The sequence below is a fragment of the Diadema antillarum genome, unplaced genomic scaffold, assembly GCF_040938485.1.
Source record: "Diadema antillarum isolate AM-2024a unplaced genomic scaffold, OU_Dant_1.0 seq00002019_RagTag, whole genome shotgun sequence".
Classification (NCBI taxonomy): Eukaryota; Metazoa; Echinodermata; class Echinoidea; order Diadematoida; family Diadematidae; genus Diadema; species Diadema antillarum.
In genome coordinates this window covers 36,673-54,233 of record NW_027272674.1, presented here as the reverse complement: position 1 = coordinate 54,233, position 17,561 = coordinate 36,673, and the positions used below count along the sequence as shown (strand labels likewise).

Genomic DNA, 17,561 nt, shown 5'->3' with positions numbered 1-17,561 from the left:
GGATTTTGATTTATACTGAGCTCTCACATGTGATCATAAAATTAACTGAAAATAACTAACTCTAGAGAGCATGAGCCAAAACTTGTGAAGCATTGCTACAGAATCACAGATACATTGTAAGTCAAGTAAAGTAACAGAATTATAATGAATGATGTACATTAAAAAAAAATCTCTCATAAAGTAACAAAGCCATTTTATTATTTCATAAATATATCATACAACTCTTTCGCTCTATCTGCCAAATTTGGAGGTGCCAAAATTTCTTGGTACATTCTATCATGATGAAAAGTATATATGAGTATAAATAATTGGCACTGTGAAGCGTTGCGGAAGTTGAGAAAGAGAGGGGGAGTGCATAAGGAAAGAAGGATATAAGTCTTTAACCTGTGTGTGTGAAAGAACAGTAGAACGTGTTACTTGCACTGCTGTAAGGCTTTCCCTCAATTTACTGGTGTGGCTCCGGCATTAATGAGGTTTGACCCAGTAGGAGAGCGACACAAATCACCTCTGTAATATTTTGATGGACGGAGAGAAATTTACAGTCTGGGAGTGTATAAGCATAATAATAATATATGATAATATATAATATAATAATATACTACCAATAACCTCCAATCTAACGAACCTACACTCTGTCACAGAGAGCAATGAGTTGGATTTGAATTCATAAGGAAAAACCCTGAAAGAGACAAGTTTTACAACAACAGCATTGTACTACAATTTCGAAGTCTCAAAAATCAAAACACACGCACATACCTACATTCTCATCAAGTAAAAGAGCTGCAAATCAAAGTAATTCACTTAATCATACTGTACAGTGAAGGTGTACTAATGGAAAATCTCACATCTAGTTCCTTTTAATATGACAAAGCCATAATATTTTGAATTGAGTTTAGTGAAAATTTGAAAAAGGATGCAGCAAGGAATAAAAAAGTTATAGCTCTGGCAAAAGTAGTGTTCCTTATAAGGGCAATGATTTATGTGAGGACAGGTTTAGAACGACTCCCATGCATGGTTATGCAAAAATTAGATTTTCACTGGACTGCCTTTGAACTGGCAAACTAGGTATATAAAATGTACCACTCTTATAATCCTTTTTCACTTTATACTTATCAATCTTTTTGTTGATGCTGTTGTTGTTGTTGATGATGATGATGACATCCATCAATTGGAGAATAAAATTCACAATCAAGTACATAGTCTACATACACTTGCAAGTTTTCTCTAGCAACATATTAATGTCTTTCACAGCCAATTCTGGAATGTGGTTTTTACATGAGCTTTGATAAATGATCTTTGATTACATCAGTTCCTGACATCTAGTAACAACAAAAAAGTGATCATAATGAAATAATGCTTATCACCATCATCATCATCATCATCATCAACATCCAGGCGTGACCACTCCAGAGGAATTCAGGAAAATGAAAAAAAAAAAATACTTCTCTTGCCCTGATCATCATGGCAGTTCTTTGCAATTAAGTGCAATATAATGATATGTACAAGGTTACTGTATTAACGTACCCAAAGCAATTCTTTCAAGGGATGATATAATATAGGTGGAGATGAGGATTGGGCTTTAACGTGTTGCAAGATACCAAGAAACCACAAATGAAATAGCACAGAGCATACCATTCCAATAGGAATTCAGAGTTTATTTGTTGAAAATCAGTTTTTGAATGGCAGAGACATCCAAAAACAAAGTAACACAAAGCGATCATAAAAAGATGGGTACAACCTTTTATTACGATAGCTCTGTTTCGGATATCTCAGCCATATCAAAAACAATTTTCATTAAATCAACACTGACTTTCTCTAGGAATTACAAGCTCTTTCATCTTTCATAAGTTTTTCATTATTTCACACACATTAAAAGAAAATGTTAGAAGAGAAAAGTTAGGTCTCATCAAAACTACATGAGCCCTTTAACCTACAGTAGGGACAAACATGTAATGCATGTTTGGCTTTTCTGCAATCTGTGTTCTTTATTGCATTGGTAAAAAGTTGGCATACAGGTATGATTAGACTCAGTAAACAGACCATCGATACTGACTGAATCTTTCAAAGAGCCAGTGTATGAGTAACTCTTGTATTTTGGGTCTTACAGTATACAACGGATACTCTAAATAAACAGGCCCTGCCTATCTCCGCTGACCCTTTCGACTTTTGCACGACCTTTCACATATGGCCAGAGTTCCCACGAGCTATAATGGACCAGAAACTAGGCTTTTGGGCCACATGTGTCACGATATTCTTTTCCTCATTGGTTTCATATCTTTTAATAGTTTAGGCACTTTCATACCTATCACAGTATCATATCAAAGACAAAAATATGACTTCAATCTAAATGTGTGTTAAAATATAATATGCTTGTTTAGTTCAAAATGGTTTTACTGGCGACCGATGAAAGACAAGTTTCCGGCTAAATTCATGTACGATAAAGTGTCGTCCTCTGAAATCAAAGAAACTGTAATGGGGCATCCTGTATCTATATGTAGTTACATGTATTGAATAAATGTGATTTTTTTTTGTGTGTGTGAATAAAAATGTTACTTTGACATCCTCTACAGGGAAATGATAGGATGTATTTGATAACACAGCTGTATATCCAGAAATACATTGAATCCCTTGTTGATTACGATAGAATCTTAAGATGTTTCAATATTGTCATACAATGTAGGTGTCTATTCAATAGGAGTAATATTGGCAGAAAAAAAAATCTAAACTGTGTGATACGACAAATATTGTTCTACTTTTTTAATGCAACTGATTGACATATTAAAATATTGCTTTTTATCAAAGTAAAGTGTCATTCTATTTGTTGACAATCCTCACGGAAAAAATGAAGTCTTAATCATTACATCACATAAGTGACTCAGTTAACCTTCTAAAAAAAGAAACATTTCAGTAAAAAAAAAAATTCTTGTTATCATAATCATGAAATGCGGAACGTATACCATTGGTTTGATGAAATAATGTGTTATTTTGAAAGCCTAATTTGGGCATCTTCTGGTTACTTTCAGACGAGAACAATGTTATTTCTTTTCTCATTTATGTATTATCATGTGATCATGTTTGAATGTTGTAGTATGCAACATCTACTGCAAAAATTTCCTCCAATAATCACTGTGAGCCTTCAACTTTCTTAGTTCAAAAAATACAAGTCATCAGTTGCTAAAGAGGCATTCATGTACTTCATTCCAAAAACCAAGTCCTCAAAATATGTAGCTAATCCTTTTATACTGAATTCTTTACCGTGTACAGGGCACAGATTAATACTACAAAAGTTTATCAGCTGGGAGAAGAAGTAAAATTGGACTTGCTGAAAGTTGGTTGATATCTACTTTTCATAATACAGCTTCATAGTAGAAATGAGAGAGAGATAGACAGACAGACAGACAGACAGACAGACAAATAAATACAGGGAGAGGGGGCTTCAATGGGGCTTTGACCAAGGGAAAATGAATTACAATCAATTCCTTTCTGGGACGATGATCTCATTTCTTTTAGTTCGGATAACAGTGTCACAGTCTCATCTCACATCAGCATTAAAATAGCTTCAAAATTTCACCAATTTTTTTTTTGTTTTTTTTGTTTTTGTTTTTTTTTTAACATGAGTTTCGGTTCTGTGAGTCATATGGGGTCTCATATGTAAATAAGGGTCAAATGTGAAATATACTGACTGCTCCACCCCCCCCCCCCCCATCCTGCTGTGTATTACCTACAGTATCTCATCTCAATGACGAAATCCAATCTCACTCTCCCTGTAACTGTACCACACACTCATTATTCTATAGTTTTATTCAAGCAACTGTGCACAATCTACCAGATACACAATCTGCCATATGATATGTACTTGTATGACTGTATGTATGACCGTATTTATGACACATTGACGCCAGTGTAGATACAAGCAAAACAGGCAAATGAGGGCAGCATTGCATCTGTCTGCCGTGACAATACTGAGCAGTTTCCCGCTCTAACTGCATACAATATGTGAGTATTTCATGTTGATTTAGATAGTCATTTACAGGCAAAAAACAAACAAACAAACAAAACTTTCTCCAGGAAACCTCATTAAGTGCCATCAAATGTCATCCAGCACCTTCATATGACAGAAGTGTGCCATAGGTCACTTTAACTACAGATAGGCTTGACAGTAAAAAACATAATAAAACTGTTTGAATTTTGCTTGTTTCCTTCATTTGCTCAGAAACAGCACACAGTTTTGATCTAAAACATCTACATCATGAGAAAATTAATACATTAAGTAGAGATCCTAGAATCCTATAACTGGCTTGTAAGGACATGAAATGATAACTAACCTTCCTTCATGGATTTGGTTTTTTCTACTTTTCTGGTTTTGTTGCTGTTGTTGATGATGTTTGTGAATAAACACCTATTTAATTGTTTTAAGGGGTACTTAAAGGACAAGTCCACCTTCATAAACATGTGAATTGAGTGAATGCAACAACATTAGTAGAACACATAAGTGAAAGTTTGAGGAAAATCCGACAATCCGTTCAAAAGTTATGAATTTTTAAAGTACCTGTGCAACCACTGCTGGATGAGAAGACTACTACAGTGTATGATGTCACATGCATACAACAATATAAAGAAAATAAAAAGAGAATATCAGAAAACTTTATTTTTTGAATAAAGTGCACATTTCTTTGACTTGTCACTGACGTATGTTTAATAAGGATAATATCATTCCCCTTACCTTCTGAAAGGGAGAAGTCGAGTGTTCTTTTGTAATGCAAGAAAAATGAAAATATGTTGAATTTTCTTTATTCTTTCTTTATATCGTTGTACACATGTGACATCACAAGCTATCGTAGTCTTCTCATCCAGCCGTGACTGAGCAGAAACTTCAAAAATTCATAACTTTTGAACGGATTGTAGATGATTTTCCTCAAACTCTCACTGAATTGTTCTACTAATATTGCTGCATTCACTCAACCCACATGTCTATCAAGGAGAACTTGTCCTTTAAAGATATCTCTGTAATAATTATCACACATTACAATACATTTAATACTACCATAGTGTGCTAGCTCTTTTGACAGCTTTTGCTCATTTCTTCTAAACGATGTCAAAGTCATATTTTGTATACAGAAGTAATTTACTTAAATTCTAGGAATCTCTAGAATCACTGCTACTACTACTATTACTACTACTACTACTGATACTACTACTACTACTACTACTACTTGGATGAGGATGAGAATAAAGCAAACTTTAGCATTGTTATCACTGATATTATCACATTTTTCTAGGATATCATCATTATCATTATCATCATGATTAGGAGCATCACTTAAATTAATATTCCTTTCAGGCTAGAGGAAATTCACTTATTTCTATTGCTTGATATAATACTGCCTTGCAATGTTCCTTGAATAGATAACATAACTGGGGGCCCCACACTTCCAAGCAAGAGTTTTCACACTGTCACAAGAGGGCACTGTTCCAGTTTTCTGCTCCAGCAGAATTGACGTAGCACACACCTCTGCCACTGGAAAGTTACAACCTTGTCTTACATCGATGTAGGGCAATTTGTCATTCAGTTGCAAGTTGCAACCTTGTATGTGCAGAACTTATCAACTCACACACACACACCAGACTGACATAATGCAGGAACTTTCCTAATACTCTACTAACTGTGTTAGAAAAAAAAATCCTTGGACTTAAAGCTAATCCCTTTAAAAGGTTTCTCTGTATACCACAGAGATTTATTGCAGTCATAGACAAATCGATCTGTTGGAACAGACCCAGTACCACTATAAAGAGCATTCATGCCTCAATGTTTTCCTTCACAATGCAATGATCACAACTTTACACCACCCTTGCCTCTATCCACATTTCCCTCAATAAATCATGAGCATTACTTCCCTTATTTATGTTCTGTCCCACTTTTATGTGTAATGTATGATAGTGTTGTATTTTGTGCTGTTGCAATATGTTGTCCGTTTCTGAAATAGTCAAATAAATAATGATAATAATGACACTTAAAATCAAATTCTTTTCTTTTCTTTTCACACAGGGAGAATAAAAACCCTAATGTTTTGTAGAGACTTTGCAATTCAATTTCAACAAATTTTGTCTGAAAGGTGACATCATCAAGTATCATTTGGTACACATCACAACTACAGTACCTTAACTATGTACAGTAGGCCTGCTGTAAATTGAGCTTGCAAGTTATGCAGTACAGATTTAAACTGTCCTTTGAAATTCCTCTCATTTCCTTTGCATGACGAATGGGAATTCTTCAGTTGTCTGAAGATAAAAGTTGTGATTTATGTGGGACATATGTTATATATTTTGACTATAAAATGGACTGTTATGACATCTTGGCCACATAAATTACAATATAAGGTCTTTAGTTTCAGTGATGTTCAAAAACTTCTTGACTGTCCTCCTATCTTCTGGCAGTTACTATAAATTTAGACACAAACTTATTCATTTAACTCATTGCTCCACATCAAGCCCAATTTCATTTGGTCATTACAGCTATAGTTTACAATGACTGGAGTGTTGCTACTGTGGCAATACCTCCCCTCAAATCATTCAACAGCCTGTCTTTTACGTGTCGCTATTGTTCAAACAATTCTTGTAACTTTCATTTGTTGCACATTTCCTGTTCAAAACACAGGGGCAGTATTGGTTTGAGATTGCATTCTGATATAATTTGTTTGTTTATGTTTTGTGTTGTTTTTCAGCTGAGACAAACAGGCTGAGACAAACAGTCACTCCAAAAATGTGTTGCTAACCAACGCACAGAAAAGGAAATTAACTTTTTTTTCTGTCTTTTTTTCCCCCTTTGCTTTGCCTGAGAATATACCTCTTTTTCCCCCTTTAAACCTCAGGGCATGAAGCAATTGCTTGCTTTTAGTCCTGACCGCATTTTTAGAGTGTTCAGAAGTCACGGCAACCTTGACCAAATGCAATATTACAGGTACAGATATCTACAGAAGCCTTAAACTTCAGAGAGAATTCCTTCGCCAGCTTCCAGTGGTGCTGCAAAACATGTGCGATACACATGTCCCAACTCTGCATGAATTCAACTTGACCCCCACATTCGAAGTGGATTAAAAGCAAAAAAAAAACACCTGAAAATATGTTGAATTCTTAAAGGCATGCTTTACCATTTGCAGATGAAACAAAAACACAGCATTAGTGCTTTAAAATAGTTCTAAAATATGAGTTAGAGATAGAAACAACCACTGTAAAAATTTGAAATAATAAAATTGATGCTAAGTACTGATAAATATACAAAATATGAACAATAGTTATAATAAAAATACTTCCAGACTAAACCATCTACAGTAACAGTTTGCTGAGAAAAATACTGATATCTCCTTATATTTTAGGCTTTATTGCAAAAATTTTATATGGTAGGAAGTTTTGTGGTACAGCAGACCCACTCATATGCATCAAATGTGATATCTTGAACATTTTTTAAATCACTGCTCCCAAAAGGAAAACAGGACCTTTAAGCTTCTCAACAAGCAAAAACTCACCAAAGAAAAGAGTGACTACAACATGAACATAAAGATTGTGTCTACAACAATTTTGACAGAATGATAGTCTACTCTTGTACAGCCAAGTGTCAACATTGCTCACTTTATTCTGAATCATAATATCTCCTGAAAAGTCATTTTTTCTCTGAAGTCTTTTCCCACATTGCTCCTATCTATTGTTATCATATTCCTCTTTTTTTTTCTTGTTTTACATGTACCTGTCTATGCTTTCTGTTGTTCTTTTGTTTTGTATGTTGTCACCTCTGGCAGTTATCAAAAATTTTACCATTGTCTTGCAGCATAAGTTTCTCCTATGATTTTTGTGAGCTTTACATGTATGCAACATATCCTAGTCACATCTCAAGCGATGTTTTTATAAACCATGCTGTAGACATTGACGGGGGTTTATAATTGCCACATCATAGCTAACGGCTGACGAATACCGCTGGGAAATTATGAAAAATTTTGCCCAAGATAATCACATCATTCCCCCCCCCCCCCCCCCCCCCGCAATCCAAATGAGGGGGAAGGGGGTGGGGGGAGGGGGATGGGTAGTTGAGCAAAATAAATGGCCACCACCGAGCTGAGTGAGCTAAAGGCGTATACTTACTGATGCACTCGTTGGCACTCCCCGCTGTGGCGCGTTTCCACTTCCTGTCGTTGAAGAGGGGCTGGCATTCCCCGCAGTCTGGTCCTGCTGTGTTGTGTTCACACTGGCAGACCAGTCGGTTGTAGGGGTCGTTGGGAGCCTCAACGCACTGGCTAGCGTGACCGTTGCATTTACACCTGTGGGGTCGGGGTGGAAATGGGAGAAAGAGGGAAATGAATGGAAAAGCTCCATCATCACTGCTATCGTCATGACAACTACCAGCATCATTATCATCAGCAGCACTACGTGAGGCCCTTCCTTTGACAGATAAATGGCTGACAGCATTTCTTTGAGGCAATATTTGCTGTAATGAGCCATCAACTCTTTGGGATAGATACAGGAACAGTACCTGAAGCTTTATGGTGAAAAATACCTGCATGTACAGAGTGCCAGTCTTTACCAAACATTCAAGATACAGCATTATTATTCACTTTTTACACACCACATTCAGCGTGTCACTTTGCGGGAAAATATGGTCTTTTCAGTCAGATATAAATTGTTAAGACTTGGATGTCATGAACATACTATTCTCATCACCAAGTACATTTTACTTGTAGCAAATACCGAGTCATGCCAAGGAGCTCCAACTTGGTCATGCCATCATGTGTATTCAGCTGCTGGTACAACAATTTGATGATAGTTACAAAACAATGTAATCTATTCCCCCCCCCCCCACCCCCCCCCCCCAAAAAAAATGTTTTATAACTAAACAAAGGTTACATATGTTGAAAGCTGGACACACAAACACTTAGACTGGACTCCCAAATTATTATTTCACTTGCCCCAACAAACAACAATGTACAACCTATCAAAGTTTGAGAAGATACGAGTTCACGTAAATGGAGGATAGGGGTATTAGGAAAGGTGCAGATACCACTCAAAAGTTGCACTCCCATGCACTTCAAAAACACTCCTTAACAATGCCCATGTTGAGTCAACCTCAATGAAATTCAGGCATGACTCAAAGACAGTGATGAGGGGGGACCACTATGATTCATCTCATGGGGGCTCTGAATCCAAAGACATTATCCCCAGGCAACATCAAAAAAAAAAAAGAAAAAAAAGACGACTGTACATCCTAACCATGAATGGACAACAACCACAAGGCAACAGGTGGTAGGGGGTGAATCCACATCCCCTTCGTGTATATGACCTCTCTGTTAGCTCTTGTATTCTATTTCTTCATGTGAGGGGAATCCATCCATCAATACAGGACTAGATACATATCACTGGATCTCTCCCTACAAAGCTGTGGCGAAAATGCTTACACTTTCCCTGTGCCTTACCCCACGCGAGACAATAGTTCCTGGTTTGTTTGGGTGTCTCCAACCACTGATCTTAACCTTTCCTTAGATGCGCCATGACCCTGCCGTATGTGGTGCTATCAATTATCTTTTTTTTCCTCTCTCTCTCTCACCACAATAGAAGAAACAGAGTAAAAAAAAAAAGAAAAACTTAGGAAAAAAGTTGTATTTGACAAACCCTGCACAATCTATCATCAGCATCAATAGAACACTGGTTTCAATCACGATGGGCTAAAGCAATAAACTTCCTCCAAGTACTAAACATAAAAAATCTAAACATTTGTCACTCCTATTCTGATAGAACTACACAAAGTGTAGCGCACCTACATACAGGAGGGGAGGGTTGAAAAGTAAGACCCTTTTTCAGTAATAGAGGCAACATCATGCAAATGTCTGGGAGAAATATATCATCACAGATATCACAGAGAGGGAGCAAAAAAGGGTAAAATAACAGATATTGTACATCAGAAATGATTCAGGGCAACAATTCACCTTAACAATGAATATTTTGAAGGAATTTCAAATGAATTTCATGCTCAATCTATCAGAACTCCTCATTAAGGCAGAATGCTGTAGTAAAATGTCAGCACTCTCTTTGCCTTCAATGAATGGCAATGGCCTGGTAAGGTGTGCTTTTCAGGGCAAGAACTTGACGGCGTGAAATGGACGAATAGGGTGACAAGGGTCAATATTTGTTTTATGAAATGTCTGCTTATAAAGAATACCCCCCCCCCCAAAAAAAAAAGGAAGAAAGAAAGAAAGAATAGTGATAAGAATAGAGCAGAGAGAACAGAGCAATTCAGCCCATGGAATGCACTCTGTCAGTGATTAACAAACATTGTGAGCTTGTTGCAAGTTAAAGAGAGGTGAGAATTCATTTTCAACATAGATCCAGGCAAGTAATTATCCCTCCTTGCCCCACCACTAAGAAAGAAGCTACACTGATCATTTAGGATGTTAATATTTCATTATCATATTTTGGTTTGATGACAGTCACAATTCCTATGTCCATGCATCAACAATGAAAAAAAAAGTGATCTCTTTGTCATTTAAAGTCAGGCAAACTGAAAGAGGAATTACGAAGTTGAGATCACATCGACATACAAATCTAGCGCTTGCATCCCGAGAAATATTGTAACTTACAAAGAGATTTCCATTCCATACACGAGAGACCCCTCTGTTTAATTTGTTATTGTGTGTATGTGCATGTGTGTGTTTGTGTGTGTGTGTGCAGGTACATTACAAACTTGTGGTAATCTACATGTATATCTCAGTTTGTGGTTGCAAAATTCATCTTGGGATGATTCAGACTTCTTGGGCTGAGATTCAAATGTTTCAAGTCCTAGATCAAACAATTCCCTAGTTTGACTGTGAGATACTAAAGTATTCTCAAAGTCATAATGTTCATACCATGGCATATTCTTTTCATACATTGTATTTCAGCTAAATTACCATTATTTCTGCTTGCCTACTGCTAGAGTACTAGTGTGGGGAATTTGATGGTGATGGCTTTGACAGAAAGGAAATGCTGATGAGAAGTATTTCCTACATAAAATTCTGCGACTACACCTTATCAAATCAAGTGGAATCGAAACTTTTTTAATTTACAAGTTGAAGCAGATTTCTGCAAAATATGAATACATGTCTATATAAACAAATGATAAGCTGAGACTTGAGAAAACTATTGGCACATAAATCCACTACACTGGTTGAAGAACAGATAACCAAGTTTTGCAAAGCTCAGCACAGCCTAGCTAGACCCCTCATGTTTTTAAAACAAGCAAACAAACAATTGGAATGGAAAGTGTTGAAAGCTGGGGAAAATGTACTATCAACCATAAACCAGTGGGAAATGAATGATTAGATGGCGTTTTGATGCTCAGAATTTGTTGCCGTCGCATTGGAAGTTGACATCTAGGGTGACGGGTCACTGATCTATCAATCGGCAATCGAAACTAGCCACGGGAAGTATTCGTGCCATGGATCTGGTCTCACTGCTCGCAGGATGATACTCGTAAGGGCATTTCTGGCACACCTTTCCAACATTCTGACTAGCCTCTGTCAAATGCTGTCTCACTGTAGTACTTTGAATGAGAGGAAGTAGAGGATAGTCAAACAAGACAGAGTCAAACCATGAGCCATAGATAAGCATGCCTCAGCAAGATGGCCTTTGAAAATTCATCCAAAGTTACGAACATCACTCTTTGCTTGCATTACCAACTTTTGCTACCAGCCATTAGTAACAAAACTAGCAGTAGAGTAGCAGAGAGCCTTTCAAAGAAACTCATTAAAACATTATATGCATACTACACTCTACACTGATAGCCTATCAAGAGCAAAAATAGCAATTTCATTGGTCAAAGTGACGAATGAAATTATTCAGGGACTGAATATTCAGTAGAAGTGGTGCGCACACGCACCAGTTGCAGAAACTTTTTTTTTCAGCTCACAAATTATGGCATTTATCGATGTGAAAAGGCCCAGATACTTGGCTCAAGTTTTCTGCGCTCACAACTGTCAGAGCAAACAACAGTATGTGCAAACAACAGTATGCAAGGCCTGTGAAATAGGCTAATGTTTGACAGGTGCGTGGGAGACTTGGGATGAAGTCACAGTGCATACGACTGAGGCACTGTGCCAGGCATCTCTCTCACAAGCAGCCTCAGGTATTTTGGGGGGAATGATGCGAGGTTTTTCGAGATGATCTTCGACGGAAAAAAGAAAAACTAACAGCCAGGTAAAATTCCTCCCTTTGGCGATCAAGGAATGGGATACAGCATACAGGCAACATTTTGAACATCGAAAGCTTGAAGATTTTCTCTTTATATTAACCTGTTGAGGACAGTTTAAAGTTTGCTACAACACACACTTCCCATAGACACCTGCCCTACTCAGGACTCCTCCTTAACAGGTTAAAGGGCTTTTGCTCTATTTTCTCATCAACTCAAACTAAAGACGTTAATCAGTGAATACATAGAAGATATTAAAATGACAACCCTGCTATTCTTAGTGTAAGGTTTAATTCCAATTCAGCAGTGCCAGACAAGGCTGTACTTCTATACAAAACTAATCTCCAAGGTTCCGCCAAACTGATTCTCAACGAATATCCAGCCCACAACTTACTGGCTAACAATGCTCGTGGACCTTGAGCGATCGCAACGGCTACTGGGTAACTATTTACACAATTCCTCTCATGTTGCTACTGCATACACAGGATGCAGACACAACTTTCTCACATCTCTGCTACACCCCTCAAAGAAAAAAAGACTTGGGAGGCATGCCAAATTTTGATGGGTTGTCTCTATCTGTCCATTCACAAGCTGGTGACAAAGACGCTTGCTGTTGTTTCGACCTACATATTCGGACGTGCGCGGAAGAATGTCACTTGCCACAGCACACAAGAGACTCCTCTGTGACCTTTATATCATATAGGCCTACAGATCATCAAGGCAGTGACTTGGATGGGTTGTCCTGGCCAGCCTAGGTCAGCCTAAAGCTACTCAGGCACTGTTTGCACACAGAAGAGCATTGGAGTTTCAAGCAACGCTCTCCTCAGATCGCCATTAAACATACACATGGGCTGCCATGACCTCATGCAGACCACCACCTCAAGTAAAGTTATGACTGACCAACACAGGGGTGCCTCCACGCTATCAAATAATTTACTGAACTGATGATACAAGGCAATGGCCCCAGACTCATATCCTCCTTTTCCCACAGTGTGATGGAGTTTATGTGTCCCCTCTGCAAAGTTTGAAGTCTCTTTCCCTATTAAAATCCACTATGAAAATATCATGAAGAACTCAGCATGATCAGATCAGGAGCCCCTCAATGCCTTGTTGGATGTACAAACTCTGCACATCTTTTTAGTTTACAGATGACCTCAATATTTGACCAGTATTGATAGTCTAGTATTAAAATTCACTTATTTGTTTTGTGTAGGCAGGAAACTTCCCAAATATTGACCTTTTTGTGGTGTAGGGAAAAATTACATGCTTGACCAATACAGACAGAATGTTCAATGATTTGTGAAAATGATATGACAATTTTTCAACAGACTTAAACATCTGCAAATGAATGGAAGAAACTTTGAATGTTTGAGGAACTTCAAGGCAAATTCGAAGGAATTCTCTATTTAGAAAACATCTACAATGTATCTTCAGTTCAGTTAAATAATAAAACCAACCTTTGGCAAAAATGGCAAAGATTGTATTTGACCTTATGACATAAAGATAAAAGGGCATCTATCAACTTGAGTTTCATCATGTTAGGAAGCACAACAAAAATGATACTGCAATGGAAAGATCGCTACAAATGCACCCTTCTGCCTGATTCCTACCTTCCTCCGATGGAGAAGTCCGTGATGGCGTAGAAGTACGAGCGGAGAACGTTGGGGACCCGGAACACCTCGTCTCCGAACGTGTTGAGGCGAGTGAGCATCACCAGAATGTCGGTGGCCGTCACCCAATCCTGTACAGAATAGGGAGAAAAAGCAACAAAATTTGTTCATTTCAATGACCATTTATAGTGTCATCTGGAGTAAAGCATGAATTCAGTAGGCAATCATATTTAATAGTCTGGAGTAAATCATGAATTTAACAACCATTCATCGACCTGGAGTTGGCAGATTCCAAGGAAAGTCTGGAGTCTACACATGTTGCATCTTGAGTAAATGTTATATCAGCTCATGATACGTTAAAGAAGAACCTCCCTGATACCTGGACCCTGTTTTATGAAGAGTTATAATTGATTTATTTATATAGTTGATTTCTATCATAAGTCTACGGCAGCCTGTGTGTTAAGGAAATTTATAATTGTTTATATCTTATGATAAAACAGGAACCTGATCTATCAGTTGATATTCCGAAAGGACGGTCTTGATAAGAGATTGTTTACTTCCATTTCCTTGGTGATTGTTATTGCTTTTCTTCCTTCATTTCTGTTTGTTTTTAAACTGGACCTCAGACTGGAAGAGCATGGCATACTGTTGGGATGATTTATACAAGGTTTAAACATGTTTGGTGCTCTTGCAACTGTAAAGCTATAACCACTTGCTCTAAGGTATTCTACCCGTTTCTTCATCAATTGTAGGCTAAACATACGAGTTGAAATGTCAATGGTATCTCTCCCCATACCATACTTCAAAAAGCTACATCAGACATAATACTGATACAATAGTGCAAAAATGACACATTTTGAATGACGGGAAAGGTACGGTTACCAGGTACTTGAATATAACTTCTAATCAGGTATCAAAATCTATCATTCCTGCATGTTTTACAGGTTATTTCATGGCAGAAATTGACTTATAAACTTGATATGTTGTGCAAACATGAGACTGTGAAAACTTAGTCTGACCTTTGAGCCTGAGATCAAAGAAATACCTATGCAGGGAGTGGCCTACTTATTGGCCCAGCAGAGAGGTGGGACAAAATTTACAGTCTCTATCACTGTATCAGAGACAAGGTCAGATCACATGCTGTGCAATCTGGCTCAAAAACCATCATATTCCTGTTGCTACGGTTACGAGCTTTCTGTTGCGGCAGCCATTTGAAATTCCCCATCAGTTCCTTGTTTTATAATCACTTCTCAGAGAGAGTACTAGTGGATTATAAGTCACTGTAAAAAGAAAACAAAAAAACTATATATACATACATACAGTGTATCCTGGGCATTGCCTTCCCTAATTTGATTGATCTGATTGGTCAAAAGTTTTATTGACTGTCACTAAAATGAACAATGACACAGCAGCAACAGAGTTTGACAAGTCCTGCATGTAGGATGTGCTCTTACAATATTGATATGAAAGGTGCATACACTGCTTTACCAACAATCCACCAATGCTTTCAGTCCGAAGGACAACGTGTTGATCTAGTGTTCAAGTAAAGTGCGCTATTTTTGCGGTATGAAATTCTCATGAATTGAAGCCAATGACCTTTTGGCGGCATGAAATTTTCGCAAATTGCCACTGGCATTCAATGCATACAGTGTAGACAAGAACTTTCGTGTGCATTCTAATTTCGCAAATCTTGGTTCTCACAAAATTCGCGAAATTAAAATGCACGTGAACATTTTTGGTTTTACAGTACGATCCACAAGGATATCAGGTTGGTTGCTTTGAGAGGGTGGCAAATCTGTTCTACAGTCTATGCCATATAATGAGCCTAATTTTGTGTGCATCTGGACTTCGTGACAATTTCGCAAATGTTTATATTCATGATTGAGGGTGGAGTACAGTAATATGAACAGAAAAACATATGCACGCATGTCGCATTTATGCTGGGATCAGAGTTAAACATTTTGTGTGTTGCTAAATTCGCGAATAGCATCCACCACGCGAAATTTGTGACTATAAAAACCCTGCAAAAGACATGGCGTATACAGTCCTGGGCACTGGTCCTACTGTATGTATATCCCATTGATGGGATCTGTCTCATACAGACAAAATTTACCTCCTAAGTTACACACAAAGGAGGGGGGGGGGGATTCTTTAGCAAAATCATCTCACAGAGATAAATAAATGGGGGAGATATGATGAAAGGGATAGCAAGACTGGGAAGCCCTGCAAAGAGATGCATCGTCAACTGACAAATTTGGCAAGGCCCTCGTCAGGGTGTGTGTATCAAAGAGCCGAGCCAGAGTAAATCAAAACTGTCAAGGTCGATCCTCAAGGTTGGAGGTCAAACCACACAAACCTCAGATCAGCAGAAGGGGCGGGGCAGGGTGGGGGGAAAGGGGGTGGGGGGGGGGGAACCTGGCATTGATACCCCCTGTACCCAGCATCACAGTTGTATGACAGATGATGGCAGAGGGTGAGTGGAGCAGTAACCAATCCCAACCTGTCAGTCATGTTCATGATTACAGATGGCAAGAACTAGACACCAGTGGTCATATTTCTTGGACAACGTATCGGCGACCCTTATGGATTTGAGAGAGTCGCCTCACCAACACTGCACTCTGTCATCAACGATGTCTCTATATCTCATGACACCTTACCACAAAGGTTATATGTCATAAATGGCGTAGGTCTACATCTTTCCCAGTCAGAAAGGGGGGGGGGAAATCATCCGTTTCATTCTTCTGACTGTACATTTTAATAATTGATGCGACCACTCCTAGGCATTTAACTGTACATTATATGCACTTGAACATTTGAGGGTGTTTGTTTCTTTATTCTGGACACTTTTTCTTATATTTTCGAACAAAATCAAATGGAGCAGCTTGTCCAAAGAACATGCATATTTTGAGACATGTCGTGCACATATTACCACACAGATTACCACAAATTCTGCAATTCTTGCAAAATAACCGACCACCAAATATATAGGCCTAGATGCACACGATAATGCATCAGTTGTGACAAGGTTTGCATGAACCACTTTGGCTCTGTTTCTGAGACCTTCTAAGTCATCTCAAGCCTACCAAAGAGGACTTGAGCGACAGTTACTATAAAACATGATATATTCGCGGCATGAATTTTTCACGAATTGGAGCCGACAGTCTTTTTCGTGGCATAAAATTTTCGCGAAGTGCCACTGGCGTTCAATGCATATAGTGTAAACAAGGACTTTCGCGTGCATTTTAATTTCGCAAATCTTGGCGCTCGCGAAATTCGCGAAATTAAAGTGCAAGCGAAAATTCCTCATTTTACAGTAGATAGAAGTTCATTCATGAGTGTGAGGTCATCACGAAAACTTATATCACGATGTTTTTAATTTTCTGCCATTATACCTAATAATTCATGACAATTCTGATTGCCAACATTGGACATTCTACTGGGAAAGCCCTCTCTTATTTCATCCACTTCAGTTTTCAGACGCTACACTTTGCATCAGAAATGCTGATGTTGAATTTTGGTTGTCAGTAAAATCACCAAGACATTTGACAGTATGTCACTACATAACATTGTTAACACTTCAATCCCCCACATTTCTTCTTCTTGACCAATGATGACATTATTTATTCACAAGCAAAGGCTAAGACCAGAATGCAAGTTTCACATGTAAGGTGTATAACATATTCAAACAACAAGCATCATAAGCCCATTTTTGTCAGTGTTTTTTTTTTCTTTCTATTGAGCCCTTC

At 38.0% G+C, this 17,561-nt stretch overlaps 1 protein-coding gene across 1 annotated transcript in view; it reads right to left on the bottom strand.

Moving 5' to 3' along the window:
* The window catches only part of LOC139713634 (laminin subunit gamma-1-like), a 97,479-nt gene that overhangs the window by 43,320 nt on the left and 36,598 nt on the right, over positions 1–17,561 (bottom strand). The window contains exons 3-4 of the mRNA XM_071625341.1: positions 13,816–13,946; positions 8,134–8,309 (exon numbers count right to left, since the gene is read on the bottom strand). Of these exons, the coding sequence (XP_071481442.1) occupies positions 8,134–8,309; positions 13,816–13,946 (307 nt within the window). The remainder of the gene's footprint in view (positions 1–8,133; positions 8,310–13,815; positions 13,947–17,561) is intronic.